The sequence below is a fragment of the Aquila chrysaetos genome, chromosome 3 (genome assembly GCF_900496995.4).
Source record: "Aquila chrysaetos chrysaetos chromosome 3, bAquChr1.4, whole genome shotgun sequence".
Classification (NCBI taxonomy): Eukaryota; Metazoa; Chordata; class Aves; order Accipitriformes; family Accipitridae; genus Aquila; species Aquila chrysaetos.
In genome coordinates this window covers 730,031-757,336 of record NC_044006.1, presented here as the reverse complement: position 1 = coordinate 757,336, position 27,306 = coordinate 730,031, and the positions used below count along the sequence as shown (strand labels likewise).

Here is a 27,306-nt window from a genome sequence, read left to right as displayed (position 1 = left end):
CCCAGGGGCTGTGGGGGTCTGGACCTGCTGGACCCTCGGGCTTTGCTGCCCCAGGCATGCGTTGTCTTGAAAGGCAAAGGGGGCAGGAGGGGACGAGCCCTGGGGAGCGGGGTGGCGGCGTGCCCCGGCCAGGCACGGCACCCAGCCCAAAAGGACGGGGGTGAGCCGCCGGGCTTGCCGGGTGCCGCCGGCCACGGTCCGGCGCTGCTACGTGCGGCGTTCGGGGTCAGGCTGGTGCAGGGTTCACACTCGAGAGCCAGCAAAGAGGAACTATCCGTGCTTCGTTTTTCCCTGGACTTTCCTTGTTCCTGCAGTTGGGGTGTATAAGAGCTGCTCCTGCCAGCCGCCGCTGAGATGCCGTGGGCAGCGGCACCGCAACATCAAAGGGCTCAGGTAAGCGGCATTAAGGTACCGTGGCCACAGAGCTCCTGCTCCCATTAGACGACCTACAGCAAAGTGTAACTTGACTTTAAAAGCAAGAATTTTAATGATGTTTTCCTCTGATTTCTGTAGCAGTATTTAATCTTTTATGAAAATTAATTTTTAAAGGTAGTAGAGCTCTTGCTTGTCAAATTCCATGTTTATTTTTGTTGTCGTTAAGTTTGTTATAATGACTAAGCTAGCAGAAATGACTAGGATTTTTTTCATGATCTTGGTGACCAATTCAGGTCGATTTTCAGCTTATCAGATCTCATCTCAGCTGGTATAAAATAAGTGTTTATCTGCAAAGCCATACATGCGTTTTGCACGTGCAAAATGTTGAGCTTGCTTAAATGCGTGTGACCAAGGAGGTAGCAACCCAATAGATATTGTTAATAACTGCGGAGATAGTTGTCTACTTTGTCATGTATTCTCTCTAAGAGCTCTTCTAAAAGACCTGACAACCATTTTGGTATCCTTTTACAATGCTATGCACGTCTTGCAGAGACCCTCCAACAAATCCCACTGATTTTATTTGACATGATTTTCAATAGAAGCTGCTCAAGCCTCTATCTTTCTCTCCTGTTCAATAATCACAGCTACAGGAGCTGTGCATCATTACATGCTGATCAAAGGGAAAATGTAAAAGACAGTCTAGTGAATTAAAGTCTAATTTAATTGTGCCGAGAACTGTCATAGAGGGATTTTTTTTAAGTATCTGGAACAGATAAAGAAGTTGTTCGGTCTGACCTAAATAATGTTATTTCTCAGTGTTGAACCTTTGCAATCCGCAGCCCATACATTGTTTTTCTCAGAAGAGACAAGGCGGGGTGTCCGGCTCGGGACTGGGCTGTGCAGGCGGGTGCTTCCTTAAACTGGGGCCTACGGCAGTGCTTCGGCGGATGCCTCTTTTTCTTTCTTTGCAAATACCTGTCTGTGCATAAACAAACACTCCACAGCATTGGTTGCAACCCCAAGAAGTCCAGCTCATGCGGGAACATGAGGTCCTTGAAGGTGTTTTCTTTTGACTAGAAGCAGATCAAATACAGGGAAAAATGGGCTCTTTTCATAGCCTGAATGGAGCAAGATGAGAAAAACAAACAACCTACCCACGGAAAAGTGAGTCTGATTTTGGCTGCGCTTTGAGTTTTAATAATGCAAGGTGTTTTTCATAACGGGGAGAAGGACACGACTTTGACACACGCCATTTTTTATTCGGCTGTGCCCCTTTGAGCGTTCTTCTTTCAGGGCCATTTCGGAGTGGTCAGAAGCCATCCATCTCTCTCACTGCGAGGTTCTCCTGCCTCATCTCCGTCTCTCTTGCTCTCTTTAAAATGGTATTTCCTCCCTCCAAGCTTCCCTGTGATGTCAGGCACCCAGCTCTGTAGCAGGGTAGCCCAGCCAGGTATGGAGACATCCATGGCTCTGGAACAGCATGTCACCGTGTTCAGTTGCTCCCTGATACCCAGAAGCAGTTTGACCTCTCTGGGTGGAAAAAAGGTGCTGTGGGTCCGGGCTGGTCCCCCAGGACTGGGGGGACGGTGTCTGGGGGCTGTATGTCCAGGGGAAGGCTGCCCCACCACCCCCGGGTGGCACACATGAAAGATGGAGAGCCGGACCGGTGCCCAGGCTGCTGATTCCCATGTCGTGGGATTGGTGCTTGGGCTGATGTGGGTCTCCCCACAGGTGCCGGGTCAGGCGATGCTGCCCTTCTGGTGTCTCGTCCTTCTTGGGGGCCTCCTGCCCCCCTCCCAGGGCCTCGTCAGCCTGGGCAGTGTCCTTGGGCTGAGTCCAGCGCAACCCAAAGACGGTGAGCTTGGAGGTTTTCCGCATTTCCCTGGGGAGCATCGTGGCACAGGCGGCTTGGTCCCAGGGTGTCCTGTGCCACATCGGGCTCATGGAGCATCCCCCTGCTCATCAGGGACCTGCCTCCTGGCAGGCTTGGCTCCATGGGGAACCCAACTTTGCTCAAGTGTGCTCAGGGGTCTGTGTGAGACCTCACGAGCAGGTCAACCTAACGCAGCTGAACCAACCTTTCTTGTCAATGAAATCTGTCCCATGGTGGAAGTCTGATGAGTAACCGGGACTCCCTTGGTGCAGGTCTGCTTGGTACTGGTCTTCTTGGCAGTGAAGGTCTCATCAGCAAAAAAGGTGGATTGCTTGACACTGGCCTTCTTGGTAAAGGTGGGCTACTTGGTACCGGCCTCCTTGGGAGAGGAAGTCTGACTGGAGAAGAAAGTGGAGGTCCCCTTGATGCAGGAAATGCATCCAGCAGATCTGGGGTCCTTGGCACAGGCCTCCTAGGTGAGGAAGGTCTGCTTGGCATGGGTGTGCTTGGGAGAGGAGGGCTTCTGGGCAGTCAAAGCCAGAACAGTAACGGAGGTCTAACTGTTGCAGGAGGACAACCTGGCAGCAGTGGTCTGCTCGGCACAGGCATCCTTGGTGGGGGAGGCCTTGGCAGTGCTCTCCTTGGCAATGGCCTCCCCGGCAACGGCCTCCTTGGCAATAAAAGCCTTCTTGGAGAGACAGGGCTGCTTGGCACAGGGCTGCTTGGAAAAGGAGGTCTCCTAGGCAATGGAAGTCTGCTTGGTCTCGATGGTCTTCTGGGTGAAGTCGAACTCCTGGGTGATGGAGACCCTCGCAAGTCAACACGCTTCGCCTGGTAAGTCAGAGCAGAAGCACAGCAGTGGTGCTCACTGCAGGGTAAGCAAATAACGTCCAGAGGACGGGTTCCCCCAAAGGGGTGCTCCAGGGGACCAGATCCTCCCTGTTACACAAACCACCAGTCCTGGGCTCGTGAGGAGCTGCGATGGGGGAAATTCCAACCAGAGACGGGAAAAGCCTTCTCTATGGGATGATGTGATACTGCAATGAGCAACCCAGGAGGTGGAGGAATCTCCACCCTTGGAGATGGTTGAGACTCAGCAGGACACAGCTCTGAGCAACCTGATCCTGCTTTGAAGTTGGCTCTTCTTGGAGCGGGGGTTGGCCCTTCCCCACCTTCATTTTTAACTGGGAATATCCACATAAGTAACAGGTCAAATGATGAGCAGGAGGAGATGGGACTGTAGGGTGTGGTCCTGCTTGTCCTGCCATCTCAAGTGGGTTTGCTTCGGTGTCGACCCCAGGTTGAAGGTGCTGAACTTTGAGAACATCCGAGTGTCGTGGAAGGTCCTTCGCGGGGGTGAGCTCGTGCTGAACCTGTACTCGAAGCTGATGCTCCGCTTGCCAGGGTGAGCAGGGCTGGTGAGCGAGACAGTGGAGCAAGGCCATGGGGGCCTGAAGGTGCTGGGGAAGCTGGGCCATTCCCAGGTGCTGGAGAAATGTCCCCAAATGCTGAGTGAGGGGCTGGTGAGGAAAGCTCTGCGCTCTGCTGCTGTCTCTCCCTGGGGACATTCCCAGCTGACCTCACTCCAAAGGCATGGTCTCAGTCTTCGGTGGCCAGCAGAGGCAGTGACCCTCCTGTGGACAAGGTGTTGGAAGGAAAGTGCCGAGAAGGCTCCATGCTTCTTCATGTCGACTTGTCCTTCCTATCCCAAAGTCAGAACTGGAAAACCCTCCATGCCTGTTTGCACACTGAGACTTCAATGATCTGCTAACAGGACCAGGAGCCTGACTGAAGTCCTGAGACTAAAACATTGCCCCAGCCGAGCCCAAGCTTGCAGCTTAGCCACAGATACTGCTCTTCTGTGCTGATTTGGTTTCCTCCATAACCCTCCAAACTACTTCCTTATTTTTCAGGATTTTTCGCTTTCTGAGCGGATCCTCGGTAGAAACAAACATCACGTCACACATCGCACTGACCCAAGACACCCCCGGTGACCTCAAGTTAGTGATTAAGGATTGCAGCAACCTGCTCCGCGGCTTCAATGTCAACCTGCGGAAGGGGTGAGTGTGGGAGCGTTCACCACCACCGGGCTCGTGTCATGCACCGAGCAGCTGCTCACAGAAGCCCCGAGGAGATTTGCAAGGACAGATCCATCACATGCAGGAGCTGAGCCCGACCTCCCTGGGCTTACCTGGGGCTCGGCCGTGGCCCCTGGCATAGGGCTGCGCTTCGTGCTGGAGGCAGGTTTCTCCATCCCTCACCTCCAAGCTCCCCAGCCGGGCTCTAGTTTCCAGACTTGAGACCACCCAGTACTCCGCAGAGAAAGTTAATTCAGTGAAAATCTCAGAGGCAGCATGCAGGGTAAATGGCAGCTCCATTATCCAGCCATGAGGAAGCCATGGGATTTTCTCATAGAAAAGCCAATTTATTTTGAGAAACCTGCAAGGGGATGGGATATTGGTATGTGGATGGGGAAATAGTTAAAATAATGGGCAGGACTAGCCGTGGATCAGCTCTTTGCAAGTTTGCAGTGGGGCAAAATTTCAGTCTCAAATCTGGGCACAGATTTACACTTTAACAATCAGATTTTGAGAACCAGATAACAAAGTCCTGAGCATCTATAATTCCTGCCAAAGCCTGGGGGAGCTGTGGGCTTGCAGCATCTTTTAACATCAGAGATAAGAGAAGACAATGGGCACGGCGCTCACAGCGTTGCAGACCAGCAGAGGAGTTCAGATTTGTCTTGATGCTGAGCCGTGGGTTTTGACAACTTCCCTGGTAATTTTTGTCTGTCTTTTTCCCTTTCCAGCTTCTTCACCAATCTGGTGAGCAGCTTGCTGAACTCTTCTCTTCAGTCTCTCGTACCTGCGCTGGTGAGTGCCTGAAAGTCCTTCGCTGTAAGAAGCTGCACTTCAGCTGAAATTAGTGCTCTTGCCATAATTGTCTAGCAGATTTACGCACACATACATATATATGTGCATGCCCAGACATATGCTCGCATCCCATAAGTGAATTCCACAAACTTCCTTGATCTTTCTTACAATCAGAATTTATTTGTTAGAAGTAATTCAAATTCCATCATGCAATGTTACGGGATAATTTGTAACCAATTGCTTTCTGAAACGCCTTCTGGTACCGAGATAGTGTGGTAAGCAGAAGTGACAGTCTCACTTAGAGAAAAGGTGCTTGTTAGAAAATCTTTTATTCTGCTAAATGGAATCTGTGCCGTTTTGAGAAGAGGGCTGAACAATTTATATTGCTCTTTTTCCTTGGAGGAAACTATGTTCTAGGAGCTGATGGCTCCATCTTGATTTAAAGTCTGTGAAACTCAAACGATGTTAGGGAAACGCATTGGTACACCCATGATATTCTCACCAAGGTTGTGCCACTTGTTACCGTTGCAGCTTTGCCCATTAATGAATATTTGGGTCAGCATCATCAATATTAAGCTACAATTCCTCAACCGTAAGTTGTTAAATTTTCTTTTCTATATTAATTTTTAGAGTGACACTTGAGTTTTGCATGTCTAGCCATCTCCACAGGCAGTGGGTGTCCTCGGAAGAGCCGGAGCCATGGGAGAAGGAGTTGCTCTGCACCGAGCAGGAGCAGCTCCGCTCTGCTGGCAAAGCTGCTGTGGGTGGCACAGTCCTGGCTCACCCTCCTGCTGCCTGACATCATGAAAGCATCACGATCCTGATGTGTTCATGGTTGTTTTTCTAACTGGGGCCAGACCCAAGCTGCTGCCAAGAGAGGTGGCTCTGCCGGGACCCCCGGTTTGCAGCCCCGCAGAGCCTGGGGGGGGTTTCCTCCCCAGCTCTGTTCACTTTGAATCCCACACAGATCCAATTGCTGCTTCGTTGCAAGCAACCTTGTCCCCACGTACCCCAAACATTTCCCATGTGATGAGACATGCACCAGGCAGCTCCAGGACAGCGGCTTTCATGGGAGGCTTTGAATCCCGGGAGGTTTGAGACCTGCGGGAAGGATGAGGGGTTTTTCCTCCTCTGGTGCTGGGGACATGGCCAGGCAAGGACTACGCTCTCCCAGCCTCTGCCAGGTGCTCCACTTGCCCACACGGATCCAGGCAGGCAGAGCACTCCGGCAAGCTCCTGGCAAGCAGCCGGCTCTGCCCAGCCCTGGTGGCCTCTCCTTCTCCCCAGGTGTCGTCTCCTTTGGGCTCCTGGGGAAAATCCACTCTGCCCTCTCCGATTTGCCGGTGAAGTCCGGGCAGTTCGTGGAGCTGGATTTGCAGGTACGGCCGTGTCCCATCCCTGGTACCCCCGTGCTGCCTGCCGCAGCCTCTGCAGTCACACGCTTGAATGCCGCCTTGTTTTTTTCAGAATTCCCCATTCCCAAGCGCCTTCATCAACTGGCTCCTTCAGAGTAAGTCCGGCCCCGATGCCGCGATGGGGATCCCCGCTGGTGTCTGTGAACCACAAAGGGGCAGCAGCCACAGAAGCAGGGCTGCACGGGGGGACGCAGCCCTGGCGTGGGTAGTGGCCAAGAGCGGGGAATGGGTCCCCGTGGCCCTGGGGTGCAGCCAAAGCTGCGGGGTGTTGACGTATCTCAGGGTGGTCCCACAAAGTGCTTGCACCCCACACGGCACAGCAGTGCTGCGGGGCAGTCGGGGTCCCTGGTCCTCAGAGACGTGCCCCAGCTCAGGCACGGGCAGGTTTACCCGTGAGCGGTGGCTGCTTTGCCGCGCTTGGCGGCTCTGGGCGTACGGTCGTGAGACACAGTCTGTGCGCTCCTACTTACGCCCTGCACAGCCCCGGAGAAGTCACTTCACCTCTCATAAAAGGATTTAATAATATTTACTTAATAGGAGTGAATAATGGTCCTCAGGATGCTGTGAGGATTAATTAATATTTGCAGAGGTGATTGGAAGAGCTTTCAGCTTCATATGTATGCAAAGTTAATATATAGAGGAGGGCAGGAAGAGTTGGAAGCCGTCCCAGCTTCCCCGGAGGCGTATTCCTCAGGGCACTAAATCATCTCTGCCCATAAAGCCAGGGGCTCTCAGGCCGCCGGCACATCAGGCACCACGGAGCCCGGCCCCACGGGTGGGGGCTGCCGGGGCTCAGGGGGGCCGGGGGGGCTGGGGACCGGAGTGCACTGACCTGGGTCTCTCTCCCCCAGCCATAGGCATCGATCCCGGGAGCTTTCCATAGCCGTGGGGCCAGCAGCGCTGTGGGGTAAGGACGATTTGCTGGCTGGAGACCAGGCTGAGAGCTCTGCTGCCAGATGTGCCGGTGCCGGTGCCTGGGCTGGGTGAGACGAGCCCACCAGGGCTGACCCTGCTGCCTGGTAGTGGGGGGTGACGGGGGAGCACGGGGCTGCCACTCCAAGTCCCTGTGCTGCCCAAAACCTCAGCTCCAGCATCCCCCCAGGTGCCCCTGTGGGCGATTCCCACCGCTCCACCCCGAGGAGGAGGAGGGAGGAAGGAAGATGACTCAATACACAGAGAACAGATGTGAAAATGAAGAAACCCAACCAAGAAAATACACTATTTCTTCTGCGTTACATTTCAGCCTTATCAGCCTTTGGTGTCTCCGTCCAGCCCAGGGTTAGCCATGCCAATGGTTAGCTGTGCCGATGGTTAGCCGTGCCAATGGTTAGCTGTGCCGATGGTTAGCCGTGCCAATGGTTAGCCGTGCCGATGGTTAGCTGTGCTGATGGTTAGCCGTGCCGATGGTTAGCTGTGCCGAAGGTTAGCCGTGCCGATGGTTAGCTGTGCCGATGGCACTGCTGGCAGTGGAGCCAGAGGCAGGAGCCCTGGATCGTGCCCACGTGCCCTCCTGGCTGTCACGGCCATAAGCCTCTTGTTACAGCAATCACTGACAAAGGCATTGCCCTGACCCTCCAGTCCTTCCTCACGCACACCCGAGTTTTGCTTGGACTGGGGCTGTGGTTCGGGCCAGGTCATTACTCGGCACAGAGGATACTTTTCTGGTGCTGGACCAAGACAGCCCGGCTGGCGGCAGCGATTTGGTCCCTGTGCGGCCGCCCCATGGGAATTTTGTGAGTTTGCACCAACCGCACCAAATTCCCATGAAGGGAAGAGAGAAAAGGGACAAACGCCGATGAAGTGTAAACGCTTTGTCTTTGCTCTCCTTCTGCTTCTTGATTAGTTTACTATTTCAAAAGGAAATTTTGCTGTTTCCAGTGATTTCATACTGTTAACAAGAAGGCAAAAAAGGCCTGCAGTCTAATCCAGACGCGTACTTAGCTGATTTGTTCCCAAACAGTTATGCTTTGAACTGATCAGAGTAAATGCTATCCTGTCTTGTAATCTCCAAGTGGATTTGGATGTGTTGCATTGTGGGTGAGGTGGATTCACATCCCTCCTGTTACTCCTTAGAATAAAAAGGATTTTTCTTCATCTGCATTCAGCATGCGATTTGGTTTCTTTCCAAACTGCCGAAGAATTTTTGCATTTGCAAGGGTTTTGTTATTTATCTCTCCTATCAGCTACAGGAGTAACTCACATGCAAAGAATATTTAATAGATAAGTCTGCTGGAAAGGTGGGGAACGACAACGAGCTGCAGCCTCGGAGCCGGGTCTAAGCCCTGCCCAGCCCTGTCGGACCCGTACCTCTCACAATTTAAAGTAGCTGCAGAAAGGTGGTCAATGTGAGAAATAAATCTTCCCCTCATTTGTATTTATGCAGATTTATTCTGCCCTTGTCCCTGAGCTGCTGGTTCGTTTATTCTCTCTTCCTGCTCCCCGCTTGTTGCCAGTGAGCTGGGAGCTGTTTGACATGAACAAACACGTCCCTCACGCCCTGCTGGGGCAGCCCCCCCCGGGCTGGGGCCGGGACCCCCAGGACCCCGGGGGTGAGCGGCTGGTGAGGGCCGGCGAGCTCTCGGGCGCAGGAGGAGCTCGCTGCCGGCTTGCTGGCTGCTCCTCGCACCAACGCATGGCGAGAGCTGCTGGGGCCAGTGCCAGATCCCCGAGCCCTGCAGCCTCCGGAGCCGCCGCCGGCACGGCACCGCGTGCCGCCGGCCGCTTCCCAGCGCCCATGTCGGCTCTGCCGGGCATCCCTGATGGAAGCACCGACACCCTCCTCTGCCTCTGCCCACCACGGGTCCCTCTGCTCCCACGCAGGGCCCCTTCCCACGAGCGTGGGCGCGGGGCGGACCCGGTCCCGTGAGCTGTGGGTTTGCAGACAGCATCTTCCCCAGTGCCCCCGCTCCCAGGGCCAGGGCTCCTGCTCACATCCCGCTGCCTTGGCCGGAGGACGGGACCCGCTTCTCACCTGGCATTTACGCTTGACTTACTTACTTACTTTGCAGTTTGTCATTCCAGCCAGTAACGTGTCTGCTGCCGCCCCTGGCCCCTGCAGCTGGCACTAGTGCCGGTCCAAAACTTCACACCTGAACTGGTTTTGACAGAAAGTGGGTTTTTGTACTAAATTGGCTCTGTGCAGAAACCACGGCTCTGCCAAGCAGCAGTGGCTCTGGGGAGCAAAGGCCCAACTGGGGGAGTGAAGAGCTCTTGTGCAGCTGATCCAAAAGTCAAGTATTTCAGCTCAAGGCCCCCACAGAATTATTTGATTTGTGAACAAAAGCTTTCAGTTTTCTTTTTTTTTCCATGAAAGAACAAACTTTTCATTGGGGAAAGACCATTTTCCTATAGCCTAACCTATAGCTCCTGTACACCGCGGCTGAGTGTTCGGGAGTCTAAATGTTTCTCTAAACACCTCAGAGTTTCCCGCTGCCATTTTCACAAGTCGATGGGGTGACCGAGGTGCCCCCGATGCCCAGGGACTCCAGCCCAGCCTCTCCTGCTGCTCCTCGCTCCTTTTACCTGCCTGTGGCCGCCTGCGAGCGAGCGATACCCTGAGTAGCCTCACCTCGGTGGGGGGCAGGATGCCACCCCCTTTCCACCCCTGCCAATTAAACACAGAGGTAATGATGCTATTGAGACATGGGCATTAAGCACCACCAGGCTGCAGCCGGCGCATCCCTCCTGCCTCTCGCAATGAACACTGATGCGCTGGGGGCTCCAGAAATCAAACTTTATGCCAATGAACCGCGTGTGCTCAGCAGCACAAAGGTGAAGAGCAGACGGACGGATGTCCTTCAATGGCAGCGGCAGAGCTGCGAGGGGAAGGACAGGGATGGATGGCATTGCCTTGGCCCAAGCTGTCTAATACGTAACACCTCGTTGGGCACGTTCGGTTTCCAATTCCTAAGGAAACAGAAGGAGCAGGATTAAAGAAAGTGCCAGTTCCCAGCCCAGGCTCACTGGCTGTGAATAATTGCAAAGACAGGTGTAAAGGTTTCCTCAGTAATCCTAGACCCAAAATGCCAAAAAGCAAATCCTTCCAGGTGGCGCGGTGCCATCGGGGTGGTTCCCACCTCTGCTCCCACAGAGCAGGGGGCAGCTGGCCATCGGCCACCACGAGCCCCGCGGAGCCAGCGGCAGCACCCGCCTCGCCAGCCCGCACCAGTCTGATGCGCCGATATTAACGTAAAATGGTGCCACAGGGGATGTCCCTGCCGCTGGCACCGCCCGGCCCCGGTGTGCGAGGGCGAGTGACTCTGGGACAGCTCAGACCCCTGCGAGCCGTGTTTGCAAGGGCACCGATGTGGTTTTTGTGCAGGATTTCCCCCAGCCGGTGCCCAGGGCCATCGCAGAGGAGTCGAGGGCACCCAGAGGCTCGTCTTACCCCGCTCTTCCCCCCCACGGTGGCTGGGACACGTGGCCCGTCCGTTGCGGTGGCTGCCCGCGGGAAGGGTCAGCGTGCGGCCGGCCGGCAGAGCCGCGCGGCCGGAGCCTGGCCCGGGGTCGGCAGCGCGTGGCCGAGCACGGCTCGGAGCGATGCCAGCTCCTCCCGCGCGGCAACACCTCGATCCGTGTTTGCCTTCGCGGGTTTTGCTCTGACAGCTCACCAGCCCGCTCTCATCCGGCTTCTGTTTGCACAACAGAAAAACATGAGGTCTGGGACTGCCGGGTGAGGGTTTACTTTGGCCCGTGTAAACGCAAAACCAAAGCCCCGAAGGCAAACAGCAGCCTCGGCTTTTACTGCGCCTCTGCTTTCCTCTTTTGTAAGCTGCTTTGTTGTACGAGAGCACCCAGCCCTACCTCAACCGAACACGGGTGGGACAGCGGGACCGGCAGGTCTGAGCATCTCCCAGGCTGTTCCACCCAAGGAGGGGAGGAAAGAGCCCTGGGAGGACGGAGAGAAACCCGTCACCTGCGGCCGGGGCAGGGAAAGGCGGCTGGCGAGGACAAGCGCTGAGGATGCCAGCCAGCTGCGGGGGTTTGGTTTGTCCCCCGAGCCCCGGCACATCTTCCTGCTGCCTGGAGGATGCCGGGTCTCTGCCGGCGGGTACCGCTGCTCCCGGCAGGCCTGTGCTGTGCTTTCCTCTGAGCATGGGATGGGGAAAATTTTCCCAGTAGAAGGGCTTTTCAAAATGGAGTTTTGATAAGAAAACATGGGAAGATTCTTTTTTTAAAATGTCAGAACATTTTCCTTTTTTAAGGAGAAACTTTTTTGAAATGCTTACTGTTTTGTTCTGATAGCTTCAGAGAAAACCTCCCACTATTCTTTTTTAAAGTTCCTGTAAATAAATAACAGAAGGACAACATTAAAAAAAAGAGAAGAAACAGGTTAAAAGATGAGGCTAAATAACCCAAAGAGAATAGAGCATCTTGTTTAGGCTCAGAAACCCTGTATCAGCTTGACCGAAAGTGAATCTTGTTTTTGTTTCTGTGCTTCAGCCATTACCCTTGGCATCTTCAGGGATGCAGAAAGGGGAGGAGGACAATTCTGTCTGGCTTTTCATTTTCACAGCAGTGCGCTGAATATTAATCAGCCTAAACCCAGTGCTGTAGGCACTGCTGCAAATTACCCGTTCTGCAGTTGGTCGTAGTTTGCTGTGTAATTTTTGCATGCAAGCCAACAGCAGGGGCTGGGCAAGCTAATTCTCCTCTGCGACCTGACTTTGCAGATAGCAGACACACCATGAACAGGAGTGTCCCCGAAGCACCCTGATAGCTCTATTAGAAATGCCACTGTACATCAGGCTGTTGTCATACCAGGGTTTCCTTTCACGGAATCGGGCACCTTTCTCTTCCTAGTTAATGAGAGAGGTATACGTAGGGAAATGAGGTTTGTTCTTGCATTAATCCTCTCCCCACGCAGCCGACCCGGCCCTGCTTCCCACCCCTACCCTGCCTTGCCCCGTGCAAGCAACTCCTGGGAATGAAGCCCAGGGAATGCATTTTCCTGGTCTTAAGGAGACTTAGGAGATTTGGGTGTTTTCAACAACAATGGGCTTTGCTTTTGACACTGCTGAACATACAATAAGAAAATCCCTGAAGCCGAAGGCACTCAGCTGGACTGGCAGCCCTGCCTGTCCCCGTGCTCCCAGGGGCAGCAGCAGCTCCCACCAGCCCAACTGCTGGGGAAGGTGGCTCCGACCCAGAAGGAACAGAGATCCCAGTCACGGGCCCCTTGAAATAACGTGAAATAATTCACTTCCAATTTCCTAGAGGAAGTGCTGATAACAGGGATGAGAACCTGCCAGGCACATGAAGCACTGCACCATCCCCATGCAGCTGGCACATTACAATATACCACGAGCATCGATTCACTGCACGGTGCTCAGATCAAGGGCTTCTGCTGCCAGGGGAGGAGGGCGTCAGCTTTGGCCATGCCAAAAAAAGCTTTCCCCTCTGCAGGTCAGCAGCTGACATCGGCTCAGCCAAATTATCATGTGCAGTGCTGTGCTTCCACTGCACTGTCGTCTTTTCCCCAGTGGAAAAACAAGTTCCCGAATTTCCCCGTTAGCAGTTGTATTTGCAGTGCGAAAGAGAAGCTGCGGTATCTCCTGCACAGCAAAGGTTTGGGGGGCAGAAGGGGCCTGGGGGGTCCCTGCGACACGGGGGGGGTGTGCGGGTGCTTCGCACAGGGCGGCTGCGCTGCTCGAGTCCATCCTGCAGCACGCAGTACACAGCTGAGAGAGGCCATCTCCCAACTGAGGGCTGCTTTGCTCTCTGAAATTCTGACATCTTAGGCAAAATGCTGTTTTGAACGCTACTTTGTTGTTTGATCTTGTGAGTTCTCCAGGTAAAACATCAACATTCCTGTTAATCTCCATGCCAAACACTGAGGCGTGGATCACGAGCAGACACTCAGCTCAGCCCATGTTCCCACGGTTTGCTGCTGTTGCTCCAGCTCTCCCCGCATCCCGGAGCTACCCTGTCTGGTCCCCGACCCTGCGTGGGTCGCGGAGCACCCCGGGGTACCGCAGCGAGGATGTCCTGAACACCCAGCACATCCCCGGGGCACGTCCCTGACGAGATTTCTGAGAGCGAAGGAGGTCTCGTGTGGGAAATAGGAGCTGAGAGGTGCCTCTAGCGCTGGGGCTATCGCCCAAGGGCCGGAGCCGCTGCCCGGGCGCAGGAGCGGGCACACCAAGAGCTGGGGGGGAGGGAGCCTGCGACAGAAAGTCTTTCTCTCTTTTTCCCAGAGACAGTCCGATAGAGCTGTCCAAATGAATTGCACCACCTTTGCCACACGGGAAGCATTTTACTTACTTTATTGACTCATGCTCTTGAGAGCACCCGGCGTGGCAGAGCTCAGCCTGGGATCGGAGGGGTGCAGAGAGCCCGAGCGAGGGGGTGCGTGGCCGTCCCCGCCAGCCCCATCACCAGTCCATCGCCCTTCCCTGCACACACAGCCGGACGGTGGGCACCGGGACACTCCATGCGCACCTCTGGCTGGCGTCTGACCATCTTCACGTCCCTGATCCATGCCTGACTATTAAATAACTCAGCCAGCAGAGGAAAAAAATACTTGAAAAAATATCTGGAAGATATAGAGCCGTTAATGAAAAACATCAGAAAATAGATATCAAGTAATGACACCACGATGAGAGCTTATTAATAGGAAAGTCTAAAGATAAAACTAATTTAAACCTGATGAGACAGGACATCTCATCTTCAGGAGAACGAGAAGTCAATAGTTAGCTGTCAGTAAAGGAAATAAATTGCTCACAAGGGAGGAGGGAAAGCCACAGGACTCCCAAGCCCCAGAGAACAGCAGTTACTGTGACAGGCTTGTAAGATACACACTGAATTCACAAAACCCTGAAAAATCGGAGCTGCCATTCACCATCAGCGCCTCTGTCATTGACATTCAGCTCACAGCCCAGAATCGCTCCAGGACGGCGCATTGCCATGGGGAGGGTCTGGAGACAGACCGAAACGCCAACCCCGGCGCTGCCGGCGGGAGCGGGTGCTGGGTGGGCTACAGAGCAGCTTGGGGCTGGCCAGGGAGGGGAGGACACCAGTGGGGGGACACAGGGGAGGTGGGCAGGACCCGGCAGCTGCCCACTGCTGCGACAGAGAGCCTGTTGTGTTTCCAGCACAGCAGAGTTCACCATCAGCTGCAATGGAGCCAGCGTATCCTTCCTGCTGGAACCTGGCTGCAGCCAGTTCCAGAAAGGACTGAACTAACGATGTAACTAATTTTAGAAACGGAAAACATTTTTTAAAGTTCTTTATGTTGCATTAAATCCCTAAGCTTTATGCAAAGAGCTAGCTTCAGCAGTGGTGATGAAGCCGCCAAAGGAAACCTCCACGGACCCACAGCCCACAGCAGTGCTGCTGGAGGGAGGAGGAGGAGGCCTGGGGGAAAAGGGCTGGCAAGTGCATGAAGCCTGTCTGCTAAAGTGAAAACCCATGAGAAAAGGGAAGGAAAGCGTTTCACCCCCAGCGCAGCCCGGCAGGCTGCTTGGCACATCGCTCAGAGGCAATGCTTCTCGTCACCTGCCACCGCTTCAGCAGAGCGGAGGTCTTCGGCTGACCTAAAGCAAACTGTGCTTACAAGCTGCCATCAGGGAAAACGTCAATCTTTCCCTCCAGCTTCATTGATATGCAAAGGGAAAACAGATTGCAGACCACTGGTGGTTCTGGGGAAGGATGTGACACACCACAGCCGGCTCTGGTACTGGGAAAAGCCCAACTGCTCAGAGAGTCTTGGAGAAGGGAGCAAGGCTGCGTAGGAGTAGTGTAGACAACGATGGGCATCTATTTTGAGATTGTCCTTAGGCCAATAAACGGCAGTGAGGAGCAGATGAACACTGGCTCAGAGCGCCCGCTGCCGTCTGTCCGTCCTCTCTGTAAGCACAGCCAAGACCCGAGGACAAACAGGATCGCTCCTTAGGGCTGTGTGATGGGGGTGCAGAGAACAAACGGGCTCTTGTTCTCTCTGGCAGGGACCTTTCTACCACGTGAAGCTCTTCGTGTGTTTGTGGTGATGTCCAGCCTCACCCAACACACACTGCGAGCAGAAAAGGAAAGCGTGCAGGTTGTGTGTTATGAAATCCTGGTGTCAGGAGGTGCCTCAGGGCACAGCCAGTGCCTGAAAGTAAATATCATCCCAGCACTTCAGGTCTGTGCTCAGAAAACTGATCTCCCAAATGCCTCGATAGGTGTTTTCCCATGGGTGTAACTGGGGCACAACTGGCTGGATGGAGGCAAAAAAAGTTTGTGTGTTCTCCAGAGGGACGGTGGGACAATTCCCTGGGAACGAGGGAGCTGTTGGAGAAGTGAGGCTGCTCACCCCCAAAAGGACTGGCCGAGCACTCGAGATGCCGATGTAACCAGAGCCCGGCACATCGTCTGCATAAATCCTGGTGCTTCGCAGCAGCGGGACAGGCTGGAGGGACTAACGTGCCTCCTCGCTTGTGCGAGAGGCTGCGCGACAGGGCAGAGCACCAGCGCTGCCATTACTAGCGTTGTGAGTCGCTGTGTAACACTAAGATGTCTAACACTTACCTACAAGCCCAGCCCCATCCCGCTGTAAATCAGGAGGCACTCGAGGGAGTCGGGGAGTCAGAGAGGTGTGAAGGAGAATGGGTCCCCCGAGCTGCTTTGCTCTGGCAGCAGAGGTTGCGCTCAGAATGAGACTCTGCTTTAATAAAAAACTAGATTAAAACAAACCGAGTGGCAGAAGTTACAGGGCAGAGGCTGCAGAGCCCAGCAGAGCCATCCTGTGCCCCAGGCAGGAACGCTCGCTGTCGCTGCAGCTGGCTGGCCTGGGCACGGTTGACAGCACAGACCTGTTCTCAGCAGCACTAAACCCCAATTTTTATCACTACATACCAGTAATATTGGATGGGGCCGCAGGTGCAGTCACCGGCCGGTGTCCCCAGGCGCCGGTGCTTTACCGGCACAGCTACAGCGGTGACCTGACTCGGGAGGGCTCCCAAGCGATGCCGCAGCCTGTGCCCAGCACAGCACAAGTCAGCAGGAGCGTCCCAAGGGCCGTTTCATGTCTCGCTTAGGCATCCGACTGAAGTCCCCAGAGGCTCGCACAGGCTGGAGGCTGCCTGCCTTTTTTTCTGAGCGGATGGAGTTTAAGCTGTTTTTCTAGCAGGTCAGTTCATTTGCTGATGGACTGCCACCTTCCCCTGCAGTGCCCTCGGTGCCTGGCCCTGCAGATGGCAAGTGAGGGTTCACCACCTTGGCCACAGGCTTTTAATGAGCCTGGTCCAGTTTTGCACCTAGTGTGGCTAGTGTGCTTTAGCAAGTGTGGCTCTTGGGCTCCTTGCCAAAGGCATTTCAAGCTTATGCTCTGTGCATTTCACATACATCCCGTTAATCCCCTGGCTCTTACCTAAAGAATCTGCCTCAGCAAAGGACCTGGACATGGATCGCTGCTGTGACTTTTTCTGTACCTTTTCCAGGGTGTGACCTGAACACAGCATTTTTGTGGGAATGGTTCAGGGCAGGGTTAAAAGTTGGTTGGTCTCTTTCACTTGGGAAATTCACTCTGCCCAATACCGGCAATATAAACTTGGAACCATAGGAATATAAAGAGCAAAAAGAGCAAGCAGATAACCCCAAACCCATGCAAATAAATACTTCCATTGCTCCTTTTTTTTTTTTTTAACTTCCTGAGGCTGGTGACTTCTGGTCTGGTGGTGTTATTGCTAGCAGTTTCCATCCCAAGTGAGTGGATACAGGAAGGCTGAGCACAAAGAACACCACCGGGACTGCACAGTGAGGAGGGATTTAGAGTTGTGGGTCTGACCTGAGGAAGACTTCTGAGTCATCCCTAGAACAAAACACCACCCAGCATCCCACCGGTAGCGTTTTGCCTCTGAGGAACATCTCCTCCTGTGCCCAGAAGCAGTTGGAGCCTGGCAGGGGCTGCCTGCAGCTCTTTTCCAAAAGAACAAGACTAGGATCCAGCTTTCAACTGTAACAGGGCTGCTGTCTCTTGGGGCTCCTTGGGAACACACCAGAACTTGTTCCAGGAGTTTGGGATACTGGAGGTGAGGACTGAGCTTCATTACAAAATGTATCTCATGAGGACACTTACAAAATTGGTTGAAATTAAGGCTTTTAAACACTGCACTCTGGATAATAAAAACCTAGGAGGCCTCTTTGCTGGTAACAAATCCCAGATAGTCATGTTCCCACCAAGCCTGGGTACCGATTCCTGGATCCATGTTTCGCTACAGAGCAGAGATACAGTGCATGCTTACATTAACCAGTATTTTGGTTTGAACCCACAGCTGTCTTACAGCATCAATCCCAGCAAAACAAACCCTTCCATCACTGAGATATGTCAAAACACCACAACACTTCAGCTTCCAATTGTAGAAGGCACAGGTATAAATCAGTGTGGGAGATTTAAAGTCCTGTGGAGTTCAGGACTCTCGTCCCTGCTCAGGCTGGGAAAAGAAATGTACAAGAATGAGCACAAGGCAGAATGAACACCAGAGACAAGTTCAGCCTTCCCAACAACTGAATTCAGGGAGCAAATTTCCTGACAAGAGATACAGAAACTGCATCGCACCTCTAGCCCCCGAGAAAAAAACATTCCTGATATCAGGCAGTGCCAAACGACTAACTCAGCCTCCAAGGTCACTGTAAGCGCTTCCTAATGGATGCTTTGCTGCCTTAAAACCTCAGCCTTCATTCCCGAGGTCTATAAAAACTAAGGAGGCGAGGCAAATGGTAAGCGCTACGGCTCCTTGGGGAGTTTGTGCAGTGAGCATTATCACCTTCTCATCAAAACGTAAACCCCAGCTCTCCTCCTCATTAGTCTCTTGCTCTTAAAATAATGATTGTAAAACGACCGCAGCTGGCCTCAAAACTGGATGGAGTGGGGAGGGACACTGCAGTCTGCATTTCTCACTTGGAATAGGTGCTGCTGGGGAGAAGGTCAACATGAGCAGTGAAAAGTGGGTGTCAGCCCCTTTTCAGGGGGTGCTGGCTTGGGCCACGGTTTCAAGATGCATGGGGAAAATGAGCTGAAAGAGATGCTGCAGGGCAGTTAAAACTGGGCCACTTAGCCAGTTGTTTTAATTAGCAAGCACATGTTGGCTTCAGTGCCTGCCACTTTTGAGGGATGATGCTTATACACCCTGCTGCTTCCTTTGGTATTTCAAACCAAACAGCTTCTCACTGCTTTGTCCTTAAAAACCCACTGGTCAAAGGCTGACGGTCACTAAGCAGCAGAAGTCTAAGACCTGGTTTGTGAATTTGGGCCCAAGACACTTTCCCATTTGGAGGCAGGAGAACAGAATGGCACTGTGTATTTGTTAGCACCTCAGAACCCACGCTGATGAGTAGGATCGTGCAGATTCACTTCTATGAGAAGAGAATCAGCTCTGAGATAATAATGTGTTTGTTTCTTAAACTAAGGTCTAATGAATATTCAGTGAACCATGCTGTTTTCAAAGAGATACAATTATATTCCAGAAAGAGCTGAGAGAAGACTTTCTAGCAAAACCCTTTTATGTTTATTTAAAAATTCTGCAAATTCATGTCGTGACTTCTCTGTAAGAGTTGATCAGCTTTTCCTTCAAAATTTTGTCACTGGATAGAGCCTTTCACAATGAATTCTTTTACTAATATGATTACCTATATTAAAAGGGCTGACTCTCACATCTCATAAGAGTTTACTTACAAGTTACAGGTACTTGTTTGAATTTAGCAGATCAGGCTGGAATATGACACAGTGCAGCCACAGTTAGCTGCAGGCTGATAAAAACAAGGAACTCTTGCAAGGTGCACTTAAGGGACTTACTGGCCATTTAAATCAGTACAACCACGTCTCTCTTCTAGTGAGCAAAGGGAAGGACATCCACAGATGTTTGGATTACAAAGCTGCACCTAAAGTTTTAACAGGCTAGAGATAACACTCGGCTGGCAGCCAGTCCTTACCATGCAGCCACTTAGGCCTGGGGACGGGGAAAACCTCTCTAACCTAGATCCAGATATCCCCAGTACAAGGGCAAGGCTGCATTCCCTCGGCCTCAGATACAACAGATTAAGCATCACTCGTGCATGTTAAACACCATTTTGTATTCCACAGTTCAGTGCCATATTCCATCACACAGGCACGGTGCAGGTTCTTACTTGCCCTTTCCAAGCATTTTGCAAATAGGGAAGTTACCAATATTTGGAAAGAATCGATCACAATCTTCTCCTGTTCTCCGAGTTCTTCCTCCCCTTTGGCAGTACTCCTGCCATTCTCCAGCAGTTACTGGAGCTTTATTTTCCAGGCACTACCAGTTTTTGCAACTCCTAAATTCAACTGAGCTAGTAGGAATGACCTGCTCTGCAGACATAGATTTCCCAGGCTGGGCTGCATGAGAGGACATGATCCAAGTCAGAGGACAGACCTGCAGCACTGCAAGGGTGGGCCAAGCCTGAGGGCAAATGAAAATAAAAGATTACACAGTACCTGGGTTTGGCAAATCCATACACAGCTTCCATCCCTTTTGCCTACAAACTTGCACACATCTATGAGGGGTAGGCTGTTACCAAAACAGAAATATATATATTATTAATATTTCATATACATATTCTAATACACATATATCTCCCTGTTTCTACCCTATCTCCATCTGACCAAACTTCCTTGTTTCTTCCTGGGGAAAATGTGCTGCTTCTGTCCACCGGCAGCAGGGGTACCTCAATGACAAGCTGCAGAGCGGGAGAGGCTAGTACGACAGAGCGGAACTCCCTTCAAGGTCTGAGAGCTGGCAGAGGTTACCTGAAAGAAACAGCACAACAGTCCTCAGGAACAGAAAGGCTGAGGAGGATCCATTCTAATTTTAGGCTCTTCTGGCAGCAGCTGCTCTAGAGAACAGCACTGTGCAAGGAAAAGAGCCCAAGGAAACAAGCATTGCGGACAGGTCACCTTCACCAACACATAGTCCCCTGGCTGGGCTCTGACCAGAGCCTTGCAGCCCGCAGCATCCTCTATCTCGGCATCAGGGAAGATCACCTTGATGTTGCCGTCATTCCTCCCACACAACTCTGAGGCAGAGCGCTTGCTGGGCTGAAAGGAGGACAGGGAACATTACCTGCATGGCAATAGCTGATTCACTGCTGGGCTTTATTGCCTCAGGAATTAATTGAGCACTATTGCCAGTATTAAATCCACATTCCACACTGTTAAGCACGCCGTGTAACAAAGTCCTAGGGCCAGAGCTGCTGTGTTGACACCCACACACCAAAAGCAATGTTTCAAAGCCTGCACTAATTCAGTGCTTGCCCAGAGACATGTCTGGCGTACACCATCCCTCTGTGCTCAGCTCAGTGCTCTGGAAAAATCAGGCTGTCTGCTTAAGTGTGAAGACACGGTCTTGGAGTCCTAGGATTGTGTGAGGAAAGTGAGAAGGGAAGGTGACGATTGCTGTGTACAGCCTAAGAGCCTCTCGGCTGGCAAGAGGCGAGAAGTATAACTCTGTTCCAGGCACACTCACCCCCTCCACCAGCACCAGCTGAGACTGGCCCACCAGCGCTTCGTTTGCTCTTGCAGCCTCCTCTCGAAAGACAGTAATGAGCTCCTCCAGCCGCCTCTTTTTTATGTCTGCAGGCACATCGTCTTGCAGCCGGTGATATGCCCGGGTTTTCTGTAAACAGACAAACCAAGTGTGGCCCCTGAATAAACAGACAGTCTGAGATCAGAACCTTGTCTGACCCCAGCCAGCTTGGCTGCTTTTCAAGCAACAGCTTTCCACACATTACAGTTTGTATTTACAATCTCAAGGAACATTTTCAGGTGCTAAGCACCAGCAACATCTTTGATTTCCTCACATTCTTCCTGCACCACCTTTTTGGTAGTAGGTTTGATGTAGGGCGCTGAGTATCAGTGGCTGTGTGAAGCAGAAGTGCTGCATCTCCCACGTGAGATGCATCTGTTGCCTGTCTGTCCACAAAGACAGGCAATGGATTCTACTACTTCTAGTCCCATGTGCTAAAATGTGATCCATACCCCTTTGCTTCCTTATGTTTCCCAACCTTCTGTCCTCTTCCCCATCAGCATCTTACACTATGGGGAGCATTCTAAAGGAGACTTGTCAACTGTCCACTCTTCTCATGGAAATACCTTCTGAAAATTCACCAGTTCTCACCAGACTCGATTGACAGAGACTCCCTACATCAGCACAGTTTCTCATCAACAAAGAAAAATGGACTTGCAGCCAGGTCTCTGCAGACATGGCTGCTTCATTGCAATCACTCTGGAACATCTGCAGAACCAGGTCACCCAATCAGTAATCAAGCCTTACACTCACAAAAGGGAGCTGGAAGCCTTTCAGGCATAAAGGCAGCACTTGCAGCAACACATACCCTTGAAGGGCTGCACGCCAGCAAAAAAAAAAATCTACCAATATAATGAGTCTTTAGGTGTTATTTTCAATAGATTTTTTTTTTTCAGCGTCTTACTGTGAGGAACAGCACTCAGGAGTTAGGTGAGATGTCCAGAGGTAACAGTCTTCTCCATCAGGTCCCGCACTCACCTGTCTCATGCTGTAGGCAAACAGGAAGCCTACATTGTAGCAAACTTCCCGCAGCAAGGACAGGGTCTGCTGGTGGTCTTCTTCTGTCTCTCCACAGAAGCCGGCAATGAAATCACTGCTTAACCTCACTCCTGTAACAGAGACGCTGCTTTACACTTCCCTCAGGGAAGAGAGGAACACTTCACTCAAGAATGCTGAGCTCAGACCAAGCTAAAGGGAGCCCCTACCTGGAATGGACTCACGCACATGGTGTACAAGCTCTAAATATGCTTCTCTTGTGTATCTGCAATGAACAACACGTGGATTTGCTAATCAGAAAACCACATTGGTGAGGAGAAACCAGCACCCTAAATCAGAGGGCAAGGCACAGGACTCCACATGGTGATCACTCACCCTCGGCGCATGGCCTCCAGGACTCGTGTGCTTCCACTCTGGGCTGGGAGGTGAAGCTGTTTGCAGATGTTGTGTCGCTCCTGGATAAGCTGCAGGACCTGTGATGGGCAATCAGGAGACAACGTCGTAGACAGCTCAACTCTACCAGGATGCCAAGGGGAAGAGTATTCCCCAGGTAAAAGCCAGCAAATTGCAAATCTGCTGGCTTTAGCATAACCATTTCCCCTCTCAGAAGCTGCTGTTCCCCTTCTGTGACTCCATGTTCCCTTTGGGAAGGAAGCACAGCCCACATCTAGCAGTTCAGAGCTGCCTGCCTGCCTGCAAGCAGAGGTCCAGGTGTTTACTTTACACTTACCTCATCAGGAAAATCCTTGGGGTGTGGCGAGGTAAAACGGATCCTCATTTCTGGATCAATTCTAGATACCTGGTCTAGAAGATGTGCAAAGCGCAAGCCTCCTGGTTTAGCTTTGTAGACTGTGCTAAAGCCACGACTGAGGACTGGGGCAGCCGCTGATTGAAACTGCACCTCAGACATGTCTCGAAAGCTGTTGACGTTCTGACCCAAAAGGGTCACTTCTTTCACTCCCTACAAAGATAAACAGAGGGGAAAAAAATATAACCTGGTCAGGATGGCTAAGGTGCAAGGGCAGCCATGGTTTTACTCTTACTTCAAGGAGGAGTCTCCAAGGGAGGCCCTCCCTTCCCTGTCTGTCTCAGAGTATTATAAGGGGAATCAAAAAGCCACTGGTGGAACCCTATGGTAACCTCATCTCCACAGATAAAGGCGATGTCATTGGTCAAAGGTACCACTGAAAACACTTTCACTGAGAACCATCCTTCCTCCCATGGGTGGGGACAGGTGGGAAGGAGGCTCTGCTTCACCTGATCCGAAAGCATCCGCACTTCCTGCAGGATGGACGCAATGGGGCGGCTCCTTTCACGGCCACGGGTGAAGGGCACAATGCAATAGCTACACATGTTGTCACAGCCCCGCATGATAGATCTGCCGAGAGGTAAAGTACAGGTCATACTACGATCATTCTGGAAGAATCATCCATGTTGCATCCTGCCCTGCTTTGACCTGGCCCAGCACTGCTGCCTACAGCCAATTCCCTTGGCCTGCAGCACACACAGCATCAGCTCTGAACACAGCTCTGCAGCTTCCCCTTATGCACCATTCCAGCCAGAGCTGGCTTCTGCTTGCCCCTAGCAAATAGCTCCTAATTTTTCATGCACATTTCCAAGAAACTGGGAAAGCAACTAATGAGGCACAGACTTGCACTGCAATCTGGCAGTGATGAAAGATCCTTCTGCATCCTATTCCTACAGAGGGTGATACTGTCCTTCTGTACTTTATGGCCACACTGAGCAGAGTCTGATTTCATGTTTGGGAATCTTATTATCAAAAATAAACAAATGGAAACAAAACCAACAGAAATTACAATGCATGGAGGATTAGCAGAATTAAATAGGAGAACCTGGGGCAGGACATAGCAGAAGGCGGGGGATAAGAGGCACAGACTTTAGAAAGGCACAGATGTCAGTGGGACAGAAATCACACGGTGCAGCATCAGGCTTAGACAATCAACGTTCTCAAAGGAGAATAAGAGAAGCCTGCAGACAGCCAGAGCATGGGGCAGTCCCTCCAGGGCTCAGTCAGACAGCGAAGAAGCAGCAAACACACAGTCTGGTAGACTCATGCCTCTGGGCTGCTGGGAGTGAGTGCAACCAGGCATTGGATCTCTTGGGTAGCTGCTGTCACTGACATGTCTCTTCCGCACAGCAGTATTTCCAAACCAGGACCACAGAAACATGCACAGGAAAAAAAGGTACTTACACAAATGCTGTTGTGCCACCTGCACTAGTCTGGACAGGCAGAATATCTGCGTAAGTCTCATCTAGTGATAGCAGGACATTAGCAGCTTGCTGGCCAGACTCTGCCACGGCCAGCAGCCGGGGAAGGTCACGATATGCATCAGGGCCTGCCACAATATCGACTAGCTTCTCCCTGTGCAGAATCTCCTCCTTAAGCCTCTCAGCCATGCATCCTGCCGCCAAAGGAGAAGGGTCCTTGTGAGGAACTGCCCACCCTTCGTTATACCTCCGCACCCCTTCACTAGCTGCTTTCACCCTGCAGGAAAGGCTCAGTGCCACCAGAGGGGAAGAGGAAACGCAGCACGATGGGATGTGGCACAACAGTGTGTGCTACCACGGCTGCACATCCTGCCAGGTACCTAGAATCCCGATGCGGAGAGGTAAGCGAGCCTGCTGCCGCCGGGCTTTCAGTGCCTTGAGGTGCCGCAGGCGATTCCAGATAGCCTGCTCTGCCTTCTCCCTGGGAAGCCAGGAAAACAGTGGTTATTCCGATTGTTGCGCTTTTAACGGTCCTCCAACCTGAAACAGCCCAAGTGCTTTGAGAGGAGAATTCAACTGAAGACGAGGAATGATCAGCCTGATGGATCTGGCTGAAAACATATGTAAGCGTTGTTCATGGTGTGTGGATTATGTCTTGACTCCATCTTATCTACTATCGTTTTGCTTGCTTGGGAGCATCTGCACTGTAGAAACAACTTAGGGACTAAGCTCTTGCAGAGCTTAGCCTGCAATATGAGGTGCCTTGCAAGTAACAATGAGCATTCTATATCTTCTGCATTCAGAAAAAACAAGCAAAGTTCCCTATATATTTATATTCTAAATTGCCCATAAATGTATTTCCCAAATTTTTGAAGTACAGACCCTGTACTAGAGAGACAGTCACTTCAAGATAAGACAGAAGAACATTAAAAAAAAAAAAAAAATCATTAAAGCACAAATCTGTGCAGGTCTCTAACTGCCCATGGCATACACACAGAGCTTACGCGACCAAAGAACTTCTTCTCACTATATAGAAAAGCAATTCATAACACAATTAATGTTATACATCGTAGCATCAGCTAGCTCTACCCTCAACTAAACAGGCAGTTTCACATCTGTATGCTCTTCCTCACACAACACATTTATTGCCTTGGTTTTCAAATGGTAATTCCTTAAAAACTGTCCAAAACCAGCAGTGACACAAGTTTCCTTACCTCACAGAACAGGTGACAAGGAGAATCACATCTGCCTAAATTGAAAACAACAAAAAAGGAAGAATTTGTAAAAGCCAAACAGTAAGTACTCATGCCCTGCACGGGTAACCTGAAGAGGCAGACTGTAAAACTCACTTAACTCAGTGAAAAAGATCTGCCCAAGTATGTGGTGGGTTTCAACAAACAAAGGTGCAAGAAACTAACAGAAGACAAGCAGAGTCTTCCACTAAATGGTAGTGGTGAACTCAAAGCTGAGTCCTGCTGTGTCCAATCCCTCTCCAGCTGAGAGAGAACCCAGCCGTTTAAAGAAAAAAGATAACCCACAGCTTTCTAGCACACGTGTTAAGTAGTCTCCTTTACTCCACAGAACTTAGACTGCAAAAAATCGCAACATCCTGCAGGATTGCACTCCAGACAAAAGCCAAGACTCGCAGGCACAGCAGTGGTGTGACGCCCTTGCAGGCCTGCGCTACAGGAGAGCTGCCAAGGTGCCTTACCTCATCCAACTCCTTTGTCCTCGCATAGCCGTTCTTCTGCAGGATGGCCCAGGCGATCTCCGTGTCATTGACGTTCATCTGGCAGCCATACGTCTCCAGGTACACTGCAACAAAGGTGGTGTGACGCAGCAACCTGCCTCACCTCTCATCTACAACCTGCTTCTATGACCTTTTCTGTAGGAAGGAACCTCCAGTCCCCCCACTGGAGAGAGTCAGGCAAGCAGCACAAAAGCTACCTTCGTTTGCAGAAAAGATAAACCAAAAATAAAGACGGACTCTGGGAAAGCCGAGTACCTCCGAGCACGTCACTCTAACACGACAGGTCTGGGCTGTGGCTTGCAGAGAAGCAGAAGCCATGTTATTACCGAGATATACCATTTAGTGAACCGAAACCCCTCTCCCCAGGGCATCACAGCCTGATAACTCTGCCACGGCTGCGGGCAACAGCCCAGCACATGGACTGCGGAGAGGTGCCAGAGCAACCCGCTCCCCAACCCATCCTCAGGGCGCAGGGAGACACACCAATGAGCATGTGGCCAACGAGCTGGACTTCTTCTAACGCCAAAATCCCCTTCGGGGCCCCCCAATGCACCCAAACAACCCCCTGCGCACGCCACATTGAGTCTGTGCTCCGGCTGCAGGGCACCACTGCCCGCACCAGCCATTACGGCCGCCCTTGGCCTGGCGGCAAGGCCGCGGCCGCGGGGCACGGCTGACCCCGCCAGCCCGGACCACCGCGCAGGGCTCAGCAGCACCCGCGGAGCGGGGACGGCTTGAGGGACGACACAGACCCACAGACCTTTCCCGGTGCCGGGGACAGGGCCCGGCTCGGGCCGGGGCTCCCCCGCGGCGGCTCCCCTCAGGAACTGCCGCAGGTCCGGCCCCGCGGGCAGCGCGACCCCGCGCCCCACCGGCCGCTCGCCCGGCCCGCAGCGCGTTCGCCGGGAGGTCCCGGGGCGGGAATCGGCGGCGGCGGCCGAGCGGAGGAGCCCCGCCGCCCGCAGGGCTCGCCTCCAGGGCAGCATGGCCGCGCCAGGCCCCGTTACCGCGGCGACGGCCAGGCGGAACGCTTTACGGGACGGACGGGGCGGGAAAGGGCGCGAACGGCGAGAGGGCGGCCCCGCCGTGCGCCGCCATAAGCGGTCCCCACCGCCTCCCCCGCCCCTCGGCGCTGCGTTCCGCGCCGCCGCCGTTCCGCCGGGCCCGTCCCTCTGCCGGGGGAACTTCGCGGGTGGCCGGGGACGGCCCCGCCGCGGGAAAGCGTAAACCACGATGAAAAAACCCGGCGTTCCGTGGTGTTTCGCCACAGACCGCA

The 27,306-nt window shown here is 52.6% G+C and overlaps 2 protein-coding genes across 7 annotated transcripts; one reads left to right on the top strand and one right to left on the bottom strand.

Moving 5' to 3' along the window:
* Positions 1 to 184: 184 nt before the first annotated feature.
* LOC115339174 (BPI fold-containing family B member 4-like) lies at positions 185 to 8,636 on the top strand. 6 transcript variants are annotated; one of them, XR_003922652.1, is made up of 13 exons: positions 1,417 to 1,539; positions 2,107 to 2,230; positions 2,521 to 2,724; positions 2,818 to 3,082; positions 3,549 to 3,653; positions 4,162 to 4,308; positions 5,058 to 5,121; positions 5,653 to 5,713; positions 6,409 to 6,500; positions 6,589 to 6,631; positions 7,388 to 7,443; positions 7,639 to 7,862; positions 7,959 to 8,636. XR_003922652.1 is itself a non-coding variant. In XM_030008764.1 (12 exons), exons 1-11 carry the CDS (start codon positions 355 to 357, stop codon positions 7,417 to 7,419), a joined length of 1,176 nt encoding a protein of 391 aa, XP_029864624.1. In that variant the 5' UTR covers positions 185 to 354; the 3' UTR covers positions 7,420 to 7,443; positions 7,639 to 8,636. The 6 variants fall into 6 exon arrangements, 3 of the variants coding, with proteins under 3 accessions (XP_029864624.1, XP_029864623.1, XP_029864625.1); XR_003922651.1 differs by having other exon boundaries at positions 7,639 to 7,894; XR_003922650.1 differs by having other exon boundaries at positions 7,639 to 7,926.
* Positions 8,637 to 18,998: 10,362 nt separating this feature from the next.
* CDK5RAP1 (CDK5 regulatory subunit associated protein 1) lies at positions 18,999 to 27,064 on the bottom strand. Its single transcript, XM_030008709.2, has 13 exons — positions 26,791 to 27,064; positions 25,992 to 26,095; positions 25,495 to 25,529; positions 24,661 to 24,761; positions 24,264 to 24,474; positions 23,309 to 23,429; positions 22,782 to 23,012; positions 22,427 to 22,524; positions 22,261 to 22,316; positions 22,034 to 22,164; positions 20,996 to 21,145; positions 20,428 to 20,568; positions 18,999 to 20,280 (listed from the first exon to the last, which is right to left on the bottom strand). Exons 1-13 carry the CDS (start codon positions 27,014 to 27,016, stop codon positions 20,200 to 20,202), a joined length of 1,686 nt encoding a protein of 561 aa, XP_029864569.1. The 5' UTR covers positions 27,017 to 27,064; the 3' UTR covers positions 18,999 to 20,199.
* Between the last annotated feature and the right edge of the window lie 242 nt (positions 27,065 to 27,306).